The sequence below is a fragment of the Paramormyrops kingsleyae genome, chromosome 7 (assembly GCF_048594095.1).
Source record: "Paramormyrops kingsleyae isolate MSU_618 chromosome 7, PKINGS_0.4, whole genome shotgun sequence".
NCBI classification, from domain to species: domain Eukaryota; kingdom Metazoa; phylum Chordata; class Actinopteri; order Osteoglossiformes; family Mormyridae; genus Paramormyrops; species Paramormyrops kingsleyae.
The window spans coordinates 13,367,995-13,380,548 of NC_132803.1; the positions used below are offsets into that span (position 1 = coordinate 13,367,995).

Consider the following 12,554-nt stretch of genomic DNA (forward strand, 5'->3'; position numbering starts at 1 on the left):
CGACGAGTGCGTCTCTCTGTCATAACGCCTGCCAGTATTCATGCTGAACATAGCAATAACATTAAATATAGTGGATTTTGGACGAAGCTTAACGCCTTGGCTAGTGAGAATGAATATAAATGGATCTTCGCTTCTCTCTGCGTCCGTGTGGACAGCTGAGAGCGACAGAGGGAGAAAGAGCGAGGGAGAGTAACGCCATCTGTTTTTAATTACATTTTAAAAATTTACAAAAATCACCATGCAAATGCAGAGAGCCGAGTCTCTCTTTGTTCCCCGGTGTCGGTGCCAGACTGGATGCCTGTCTCTGGAAGAACCAGGTGCGGATAAACAGACCTCTTAAGAGCCAGGACACAGGGGCCACTTTGGGCCAGGAAACTCACCAGGAGCTCAAGGAAGACCTCCAACACCAGGGGGCGCTAAAATTCATCTGAAGGACTGGGGTGGCTTTATTAACTTCTGTGGCTGGGGGTCAACATGGAGAGGAACCAGCTAAGCTGAAACGAAACATCCAGAAATCATGTTGCATGGTGCTCCACAGAATCGGGGATCTGGATGAACTTCAAACAGGCCTGCATTTGACTCGCATTCCTGCATCTATTTCATAAAACTGTTTCTCTGTGGGAAACTGAGGTAGACTCGCATTTTCTTGACCGGGCATCTAGCGTGAATCCCAAAGGAGCCCACGGCATAAAATTACCCCTTTAAGACGATGCTCCTCCAGGGAAGGAAAATTTCCCTCCTCCCCAGGGATTTCCCGCTTGCGAAAACAAAAAAAAATGTCTTCCGTAATTCAATTTCACAAAGAGAAAAAAGAAAAAGAAGGTGGTCACAATTAACTTAGACAATGTCTTAATCAGATTGCACGGATTGGACTCGGGCTCATGACCGAAGCCCCAGGGAGCCGGCGTCGTTTTTACTCAGGCAGTCGAGCAGACAGCTAAGGCGCTTTCATGATGATTCCCCCAACAGGAAGCCACTCAAGATATATATTCACATGAATAACTCGGCGAGGAAATCAATAAGTAATGAAGAACATTAAATATGGAGAGTGTTTAGATGAATACCGTTCTTTTTTCATGAAGACTAAACGACACATCTCCCTGTGGGATTTGCCGGGGGGGGGGGGGGATCCTAACTACCGCCGCTCTGGGAGGGAGATCAATGGCAGTGTGTTAAACAGGAGTGACCTTTACTTAGCTATCGGGACTCTGCCACCCACAAGCCTCCACATTCGTACGAGACCCTGTGTGTTCTGGCGCTGATGAGCCCAAATGCACGGCTCAGATAAACGGAAGGTCATCCTCCTCGTCCCGACCAGAGGCTATTCTTTGGGTGTTATGCATCATTTCAGCTATTAGGTTAAACCCCAAACTGGGAGATGGCCACGCACCCCAAAGAAGGGTACCTGTCAAGTGTGGACACGCCAGGCCGCCTACAAGGGGGAGTGAGAGGGTCGCATTACATGACCTACACATGTTTTGGAGGAGTTTGACCAGAGAGTGAAGGAAAAGCGTCCAATGAGTGCTCAGCATATATGTGGGACCTCCTTCAGGACAGCTGGAAAAGCGTCCCAGGAGGCCGCCTCATGGAACTGGCATAGAGGCGAAAGCAGGGTCAGTCAGTCCCTGAAGCAATTGGGGATAAGGGCCCAATGGTCGCTGATCATAGGATTTAAACCAGCAACCTTCTGAGTCCCAACCCTTAAAGCTGCCCCACCACCAACAAATAAATATTTTCTTGTTTAATACTTTTTTGGTCAGTGCACAATTTCATATGTTATTTTATAGATTTGATGTCTTTATAATTATTATAAAATGTACAGAATGTTATAAACCTTTCTATGGGTAGGTGTGTCCAAATTTAACTGGTACTGTATATGCAGCATAAATACGGAGTATAGTTACATCTAACCAGTAGACATAAGATACAAAAAGCAGAACCAAAGTGCATCTTGGTATTACCAACATGCCAGGTAATGCTCAATGGCTCCTTCAGAAACGTTCCCATGGTTCAGGGAGACTGACATCATCCAGATGAACAAAAACACCTTGACCAATCATCAGCAGCCGGTGATTCCGGCCAAAACACAGTGTGTGCTCCCAACCCGCTCAGCGAGTCACTCTGAAGAGTGAGGAGTGACGTGTGGCCACATGCCAGAATGTTCTGGAAGTCGGCCTGGAACTCCAAAGCAGCTCCATCCAGACCACCGGCCCTGGCACACAGGTCTCCATTTAACCTCAAGATGGTCAAAACTCAGAAGCACCAGAGCAACCAGGAGATGTACACGACACACACACGACACACATACGACACACACACACGACACACACACGACACACACACGACACACACACGACACACACACGACACACACACGACACACACAGCCCTCGCGCAGTACGGTGCCCCAGCTCAAAGCCTGCCCAAGACCAGCAGGCTCCAGAATGCCACACTGGACCAGCATTCCCACAATTCCACACCTCACAAACAGGAAGTGATGCCTTCTAGCCTGGGAGATGCAGTAATGGAGCATACATTGGACATAAAAAGGGCACATTAACATATAGCAAAAGCAGAACGTCAGTCAGGAACCAGAAAAACAGCTGAAGATGATTTTAATAATTTCAGTGATACAGCTTTTAATGATTCTATAGCTTTTGGTGTGACAGATAAGACATTAAAAGGTTTCCAGTTTGTCTGTAAAAATGGCAGAATTAACATTCTCAACCAAAGGTTACTGGCGTGACGCTGACATGGCAAGATGACGGAATCTTCTGGATACAACTCATGGGCTCCTTAAAACCCAAAACTAGAATTAGCGGCAAGTCTCCTCCCACTGTACGTGTTAAAATCCGGGAAGGAAAACGCCGATTACTCTCCTGCCAGCTGCTGCTAGACGACGACTGAAAGAAAGTGTCAGAATAAAAAAATAAACACAGGACGAGTTCAGCACGAGTTAGGCCAAATCCTAAAATATCTCAATTTCGTAAAGCGTGGGCTGAATCAGATTTGGGATGGTAATCGTGTTTGTCGTTCGACACAACGAAACCAGTCCCGCGCGTTGGTGGTCCAATAGACGCCTGCTCGCTTGGAGAAACCAGAGACGTTCAGTACCGCCAGATCACATGGGTCTGCTGTGAGCCAGAGTGCCGTTAGTCACAATAATACAGATGTTAGAGGACCACGCAGTACGTCCTTCAATTACAGCGCAGCTAGGGCTGGGAAATGGATTTCAAGCCTCTACCCCGAGTGCCGGGGGGGTATCAGCTGGTTTGGCTGCTCTCTCCAACATGGGTTATCCCAGAAACATCAAAAGGCCTCAATAACAGCTACGGGGGAAGTAAAGGCATGATTAAAAGCTGGTGTCAGCTTTGCTGGGCTATGTTTATAACACACCAACCCCCCCAGAATATGCGGCGGAGGGGTATATCCCGCGTATGACGATACCACAAACAACGGTCCGCAGAGACTCAAACTGCCCCCTCCAATTTTTGCCAGACAACACGGCAGAGCGTCTTTGTGGGCAGGAGAGACCAAGGCGGGCGTGTCTGTGTGGAGAATGCCGGCGACGCCCTGACCTCCGCGTCTGTCCAATTAGACCCCGAATCCTGACGCTCCACTGCGCCGGCGCCTCCTAGGGATGACGCGGCATCACTGCACCAGCCCATAAATTTACGCAGAGCACTGCGACCTCGATAAAGCACACTGACGGGGACCATGTCGAGGACACGCGAGTCACGCTCCCTGGCTCCACAGCGCCTCCGTGACGGATGACACACTCAGTGACCAAGATTAATTACGGGCAAAAATGAGAAAAAATGTTTTGGGAGGGTAAAAATCAATGTTTTGTTTCTGTGTGTGTGTGTGTGTGTGTGTGTCTGTGTGTGTAACACTATCCATAATTCTAGAGCAGGTAATAAAAGCTTCAGCAATGTGACACCCCCACAGCAACAAAACACTTTCGATCTGAAGGGACAGTGAAGGAGAGGGAGGGAGAGAAAGGAGGAGAGGGAGAGATTGCCCCAGGCAGCCCACCTCTCTGCCTCCCAGGATGCCTTGCAACAATGAAATCTACAATGGCAAAGCCTATTTTTGCTTACCCCCCCCCCGTCCAGTCCGTAGATGGCTGCAGCTGTCCTGAAGCCCCCCCCCCCCCCATTCGTTTTAAAAAGAAGTTAGCACAGTTCCCCCTAAGGGCACAGACACACTGACTAAGGCAGAAACCCCCCCCCCCCACCCCAACCGGTCCACCCAACCCCTTCCCACACACACACACCGCTTGGGGTCGGAAGATTTAAGAACAGGATCTTAAGCCTGTAATGGCTGGCCCACCACTGAAGAGAATTTCACTCCATTTAAACCGCTAAAAATGAAATGAAAAAAAAAAAACAAAATCAATTTGTCGAGGGCCTCTAAAATGGCGTGATAAAAAGGCCGTGACAGGAGTGGACGAGTCTCAGCGAGCGAATTAACTCGAAGGGAGTGTCTGAGCAGGACGTCACTGGGCCTGTGCATCTGCCCGAGTGGGCGACACACGTGTCTATTTGTAGAGCAGAGGTGCCGGAATCCCTCCTGCCACATGTGGATCAGAGCAGAGGGACAGGCTTCCCCCCTTTACTGAATGTGGTCAAGCTTCTCTACAACCCACCCGCTCAACGGCAAAGACAAGTCAGGACACGGCTCTCCACAGCGCGGGTACGAAGAAACTCGTGGGCTCAGAGATGGGGGGTGCAGGCCGTCCACCGCTGCCAGGAGGAGATCCTGACGGCCTGCAGTCCCACAACCGAAGCCGCTAATAGTTTCTAAAAACTACAGCTGTCATCAGGAATGACTAGATTAGTTTTTCATTAAAGGCCAAGCCGTAACCGTAATGGCCGTATCGCTATGCCGTCATGAGTAACGCATGAGTAACGCATGAGTAACGCGTAAATCGCCACCGCCGAGCTGTTTCATCTGAGACGGAAACGATCCCGGCTGCCCACGTCCTCTGGGTGAAAGTCCGTACCGAAGCGGCGCCTCGCAGATCCGAAGGGCCCAAACCGAACGGCCTACCAGGCCCAGAAGAGACGGCTATTTTAAACTCTGCCATCTGTGTTATGCTCTCCGTTCTGCTCCCGGGAAAATGAGAGTGGACTGGCGCCCAGGACGCGCCCGTTCCTCGTTTAGCAGCCACACGAATGCCGGCTGACACTGGAGCATGTTTACGGGGTGGCTGAGGTCACACACACACAGACGCTAACACACACACAAATGCTAAAACACACACAGCCCGCGGGATCTAAAGAGGCGGCATGCGGAGGAGCAGACGGGATTTCACATCATCGAGCTCCACGCGACCACCCGCAACATGGGGCTGGCCGGACAAAATGGCAGGGCCCCCACCGCCGCCTCACGCCATTCGGTTACAGCGAGCCCCCACAGGGATCCCACTGCAATTCCAAACCACATGTAACCAGCACTGCATGTGGGTATGGTCTTGGTAGATCTGGTAAGCCGAGAACCGACTATCCGAAAGCAGATGTACAGCAGGAGCATGAGGGTGAATCTCTTACACCCCTGGGGCTAAAGTGTGGGGATGGGGGGTTATATTTCAGGATTGCACACTGCAGGTGTGGCTACGCTGCATTTCAGGATTATTCAGCCACATTTCTGGAGCTGTCCCCTTCCAACACAACCCCACAACCTGCTGGCTCACTCACTCACACACACACACACACACACCCTCCCCATTAAGCATTCATCCCACGTCTGGCACTGAGCATGGCACTGACAGCGGAGGGGGGGGTCATCCCGGAGATTGATACTGCCGAGGAAGGAGGAACTTTCCGCATAGATCCCGTAAAGTCAGAGCGGTGCGCCGGGGAAGGGCTGGGTTTAAGGGGAGTGGCACTGTCTCCGAGGAAAGGGCTCGCTAACCGAGCTCCGCTACTGCACCTCATTACCGGCGAGCGGCAGCCCTCATCACGGCCGCGACGCGCCATTATAAGGGGATAAAGCGGCAAACTTATAAGCTGGATGAAACCTGCTGCGGACCAGCTGATAACTGAAAAAAAAAAAAAAATTAAAAAATGATGACTTGCAGATTTGTGCTTCTATCGGGAAATTGCTCACGATGATCGAATTGGGATGCGAGCTCTTCACAGACGCATGGCTGGGGTTTTCGTTCACATTGTGGGAGGTGTGGAGAAGCACAGACCTGTGGCCGGGGCACGACGCTATTGGTGCTGGAATATCGTAACGAAGACATGCAGAGCCCTGCCTGAGTTTCCTCTGAGGATCGTCATGCCACCCCGAACCAGAACCAGATGTCCATTCAAAACCAGACCTCAAGTTCAGTCCAACCGCTGAAGGACCGTCATATCCCTGCAGTCCTATAAACAATTTCATCAGTAAGAAACATTCACATCTGAAGGACTAAAGCATGAATCATGTTGGACACAAGACTTGACCCCCCCTGACCCCACCTGCACAGAGCTCATTCCTCAACGGCGCTGCCGTGATCAATGGTTCCGTCTGTGTGACCTTTGGAGGACCTTGTGGACTATTCTCCTTCCCCCGGGATCTCTTGAAAAATGCAAAGGACAGTGCTTCTAATCTGACGAGACTCGGGTGGGGCGTACTGTACTGTAAGGGTCACTGATGACCATCACGCCTACATCACAGATTGGCAGAGCCTGGAAGGCAGCGCGGCATAATCAAGGTCATTCAGAGGACGTCAGGCAAACATCTAACCTTAAGTGTCGTTAAACGCTGCCACCCCCCACAACCGCGCACAATGTCTGTGAGGTCACCGCCCCACCACAAGGCTCCCGTCGCTCGGAAAACCAAAACTTCAACGGGCAATTAAAAAAAGACAAGAGACTCTCCACCCGTCCGGCTCTTGACATGGATTTGGGCTGAAGGGATTTAAGAGATCATAAAAAGCAGCATTACTGGTACCTCTTTAATGAGCATGCTAATCAGGCGGCCACACAGCGCGCTTTATTCCAGACTGCACTAAACAAATAAACGAAAAGCACAACTGTCTCCTCGTACATATGTCTGCGGGACCTAAAATAGCTTTTTGGGGGGTGGGGGAGCGTCAGCTCCTGTTTTGCTTGAGTAGCTTTAGCTCCCAGTGTGGACGAGAGCCAGGCTAAACAGAATCATTTGAAGGAGGGGACAGAGACATTAAATCCCCTTTGGAAATAGGCAGGGCCAACCCGGGGGGGGGGGGGGGAGCTGTCCGTAAAGATCTGTCCTCACGTGACGCCTAAAACTCAATGTAGCATCTTCAAAGGTGGACGGCCATGGCAGAGAGGACGTACCCACGGCAACCGGCCCCAGGAGGAAGTCGCAGGAGGAAGTAATGTATGGAGGCCCAGCCAGGTGACCTCAGGGGGCAGAGAGGGGTCACAGTGAAGGTCAGGACCCTCACATAAAATATACCCCCCCCCCCCCGCATCCAACCCAAATATAAAACACACAGTCCATCTTTCCCCAAAGGAGACACTGGCTTAGATTTGACTGGTCAGACTGCAGACATTCCTGAAGAGGCTGGATCAGTGGGCTGTGCACAAAAGAAACGCCATTTCTGTCACTTGTCAGAGTCATCCTGGACTGTGTCACTGGGAATTTTGACAGATTCCTCCCAATTACAGATTCATAAAGTGCATCATGGAAGAGGCAGCATAATGAACTCCCCCCCACCCCCGCCTCACACCGAGAGACTTTGGGAGAAGTCCTTCCACGAACTCATGCCTCAAAACACAATGAACTGCAATCTTTTATGTTTTTTACAATAGCTTCAGCACAGGCTTCTTTATGACTGTTTGGACCCAGCTGTGGAGTTAGCGTTTTCAATCCTCAGAGGAGGTCTCTTTGCAGACATCAAGAGGTGTTCTTCAGCTGTGCGTATGACTCACTACCATCAACTCCCTGTGCCGGTGCCCCAAAATAGGAACATTTTTAAGCTCCCTTTCATCCACAGAAACTGCATTCCCCGAAATTGTCCTCATTAATAACTAGTCCAATTACATGATTCAAAACAAACAGCTGATTAAATGGATGTGTGCACGAAGACGCTGAACAAAAGCGGAGTCTGACACGCAACTAGAAACAGTGATTGAACTCCAGTTTTGATGAGGCGTGTGCTCCTCTGATCTACCAATGCCTGCCCCCTAGCGGATGAAAACGGAAATTGCTCATGAAACTAATGAAAATAAGCGGTCTTTGGAGGGTGTACAAAAAAGTAAATATTTATCTATTGATCCGTGTCGAGAGAAGAAATACAAAAAAAAAAAAAACACGGCTGCATCTCGATATCAAGGGGTTTTAGAAAGCATCCCAGCTTCACCGGGTATGCGTGTTTTGTGGGATGCCGCCGTAAGTCTTATTTAATGCGGCAGATCGCGATGTGTTAAGATGCTTAATGCCAGGAAGCGGCCGTTTTTAAGCACGTTAGATGATGATAAGGCACCCGTTTGTTTTACGGGTTTGCGGGTCGTTATATCCTCGTCTGGGGCGGGTTAAGAAGGCACGCTAAAACGGTGCTAAATTACTTGATTTCCATGAAGGGGGAGCCGTTAAATAATTCCAGTATACCTGAGGTTTAAGGTCTGCGGGGGGGCGGGGGTTGTAAAACCTCTCATTTCAAAAGCCCAGTAACACCTGTCACAGTCTGTCATCGTCTTTCGAGCGTTAGTAAAGTCAATTTAACTGCATAATGCATCACTTATTATTATTATTATCATCATAATCATTATTATTATTATTATTAATTCGAGCTGTCAGTGTGACAGTTTTAGAACATTTCGATAAACTATCGACAGACACCCCGGCAAACATTAAATGGAAGGAGACGTTTCACGGACAGCCGGACAGCTCTCATGCCCGCCCTCCGGCTGTCCAGCGTCTGGCCATCTTAAATAAGAATAGCGAGTCCCCACGTTACGGCACCTGTGTGTTTCGGGGGGGGGGGGGGGGGGGGGGTGTCACAGCTAGGCACCGATCGGCCCCCACCCCCTTTCTGCATTTTTAAACCCGCCTGAACATCAAGCGACTCATAACCCACACACCTTCATTCCAGCGGGGACTCGCTCCACAACCCCTAACACACACCAAACATTGCCGTCCCCTGTAAATAATTAAATCTTTCAACTTTTCACTCCTTGATGCAATAGGCACCGCGCAGACACTGACAGCTCAGCGGATGATTCTCACAGCTCAGTGTCCGGAGAATTAAGTAGCCTACAATATACACGTTTTACATCGCCAGCTGTTTCCAAAAATAATCACCATATCGGCTCCATCATAAATGCACTGCATAGACACGCACATAGGCTACTGGTACAGCAATACAGCAGAGGACCGTAGGTTTGCATGTACACCAGTTATTCAAAGCAGACTTTAAACGAGTCTTACCTTCTTCCGGGGCTGCCATTTCATCATATTTGTAAAGCAGATTTGTACAGCATCAAGACACTATGTAGGCAGAGATCAGGGATCCGGCGGGGCTGCGAGAACAAGTCATACTGGCCCCGCAGCTCCCTTCAACCTCGCGGTGTCCTCAAACCCCCCTCCCCCGTCCCGGTAAAGCGAAACGGGACGCGGAGATCTGCGATCCGGGATCCGTCTCCTGCAGGCAGCCTCCGATGTGCTGCGGGCTTGCGGCGAGATAGAGAAACGGCGAGTCTCCGGCTATCAATTACCGCATGATAAAAAGAGCGATAAAAGACAGTCGATCCGCTAAATTCAGAGCAAAGACCATTACGGGAGGCAGCTTAAAGGCTTCATGTAACTGCTTATCTTTGTTCGTGAACTTTTTATCCCCCCGACAGTCAGTCCCGTGTCCCGAAAACGGAAAGTCCGTGCACAGCAACGTCGGAAAAAAATATTTAAGTTGCGTCCCTTTTGTGCATATCCCAAAATAAGCTTCAGGTTTTGTGCAAAGGGAAAAAAAAGTCAGTCCAGGAAGAACTAAATGTACTCGGCTTAAGAAAGAGTTATCTACATCTCTCATGCATGCAATCTATCCAGTATTTATCACCGAAGAGTATCCGGGAGGCGTTACGGGAGCGAGGATATACAACTGTAGTCCTCATCTACACGTTTGTGGGGTTAAAAACTGCAAACAGCGCGATATCAGTGAAAAGGCGACGAGCAAAAAGCAAGGGGGGGGGGGGGGGGGAGTCGGAAGAAGAGAAAAAAAATAAAGAAAAAGCTGAAAAATGCCAAGTATTTCTGCGTGTAAGTATATCCTGCTACAGTAAGAAAGTGGACCCGGGCACCCAAACGATTCTGTTCGTGCTACGACTTCGCCGAACCGAAGCCAGACGGGGAGGGAGCAGCCCACCGGGTCATGGAGCCGCCCCCTCCCAGTAAGGCATATATGGTCCCATCGCCCCCCCCCTTTTTCGACCAGTTAAGCACTGGTACTGTAAGTGATCGTTACGGTAAGGAGAGAATCTGCCTGCTAGTGAATAAGCACCGATAATGAGCTGGGAACGTCAAAAAGCTGTCATGCATTACGTGTGACAATTAAACCGAATGACAATCTCAATAAGACACGCCGTAAGTGAAGAGCAGAGCGAGCAGCACAGCCCAAGCAGCCAGTTAAATGAGATCCGGTAACGTTCTGTCGGTCTGTAAGTCCGAAGCGCCGACTGTTTACGTAACGTATTTATCACACACGTATAAATAACTAACGTCTCCAATTAAGCCTCAAAGTCAGTCAGGAAAAATGTCAAAATGAAATTATGGTTCACATAGCACTGATTTCCCCTGCCTTGCACTGAGAATGACAGTTTCAAGGACTGGTGGGGGGTGGGAGGTGTTCAGATGGTGTTTTGTGCCCCCCATGCCCAGTCAGGTGGGCACGTGCGTGAGACAGGGGTCCAAAAAAGCAAGCGGCTGCAGCCAGCAAAGTCAACCGGTACCCAACACCCTCACAGCACGGCAGGTAACAGACAACAGGCACATGGAGAGAGATTAGATTACATGCCTGAGTGTGGTGGTGGGGGGGGGGGGTACAGGGGAGGTAAAGCAGTGTACCCCACCTGCAAACCATCCACATAAAGCCTACACATACGACACCCATCCTGCAGGGAATCCTGAGGCAGTGGGAAGAAGCAAAATTTCCACCCAGTTGGTTGGGGAGCAGGGCTAAGACTTTAAGGGGGGGGAGCAAGAGAGGTACAACCGCGGGGTGCCCCCTGTGTCACCTGTCACTCTGTCTGAGAACAAAATCCCCCAGCTCCACAAGCGAGACCACCCCCCCTGCCCCGCTCCGCCCCACCTGTCACACCAAGCAGGCCACTTTTCCGGAGCGTCTGCCACCCCCCCCCCCTCCTCATAGAGCACTGTTTGTAAACTGGACCAACACCAGAGCTCTACCCCTGTGACTATCTGGTTACATCAGCATGCTCTGTAACTCACTTAATTCCAGTTTCAGAAGAAAACAAAAAAAATATATCATCAGTAACATTTATTTTTCTGTAAAATGGAAGAGCACCAAAACCCCCCCCCCCTCACAAGCAGACAATGTATCTGTAAACACCCCACGATCAGAATCGCAATACAGATTTCCGCTGCTGGACAGAGAGGTCAGTGCTGCGTCCCGCGTGGCGAGGAGACCAATCAGCTGTCGGCGTCCTGCGCGGCGAGGAGACCAATCAGCTGTCGGCATCCTGCGCGGCGAGAAGGCATCGTCTGAAAGGTGAACACCTGTCTGAATGCAGCCCCCGGGGCTCTACCCGGCCGAGGGCACCACACCCTGCCAACCAATGACTAGAGAACACACCCTCCGACCCTTCAGTCGTGCCCCAGTTAGGGTCGGAGGTGGGGGGGGGGGGGTGGTCAGGGGGGCCCAACAAAAGACAGCATGAGGCCATATGGTCGTTAAAACAGAACGGGCAGAGAAAGGGAGGCGGAGGGCCAGGGTAGGGGGGGCGCCGTCCGCATCAGTGGGCAGAGATGATGTGTGTCGACCCGTATTGTCCGAGAGCAGATGTGACGACCCATGTGACCAGCGCAGGAAGACCGGCGCCTCCTGAGGAGGTGGGAGTGGGGAGGCACCATGTTTACGGCCTGACATTCAGCACCTCCTCACGCACAGGGCGACTCGGCGTACAGGTGACCTTTGCAATCGCCAGACCCCCCTTCACACTCAGAGGCTTAACCCAGATCCTATTTTTACCCTCCCCCCCCCCCCCCCATGTAGTTACAGGCGTCCCCTTTTCTTCGTGGTACGCCATGCTCGGCAAGGGGCTGGGGGGAGAGGGGGGGGACCCATAACCAGAACACCTCGACCTGCAGGGGAAGCTGAACGCGAGTTTAACAGCGAGAAAACACAGAAACAAACGGTGGAAGGACGAGGGGACAGACGGACACACAAACACACCTTTCCTCCAACTTACAATCAGGACAGTTTAGAAATTAAATATAGATTCTCACACACACACACACACACACACGCGCAGACAATTTCAAAAGTCAAGTCTGCTTGTGGCTAGGTAGCCTTTAGCATTGATGTTTCTATGGCCATCTAACCATATTACTTCCTACCAAAATTCTGG

General features: G+C 50.6%; 1 protein-coding gene across 3 annotated transcripts in view; it reads right to left on the reverse strand.

The window, feature by feature from the left end:
- LOC111842160 (tetratricopeptide repeat protein 28-like) overlaps nt 1-12,554 on the reverse strand; it is a 112,991-nt gene that overhangs the window by 67,642 nt on the left and 32,795 nt on the right. The window contains exon 1 of one of the 3 annotated variants that reach the window (XM_072714330.1): nt 9,403-10,120. The exons of the other annotated variants lie outside the window; for them this stretch is intronic. Coding sequence (XP_072570431.1) covers nt 9,403-9,429 — 27 coding nt within the window. The 5' untranslated portion in view covers nt 9,430-10,120. Of the gene's footprint in view, nt 1-9,402; nt 10,121-12,554 lie in introns of those variants that run through there. 3 annotated transcript variants of the gene reach the window in all.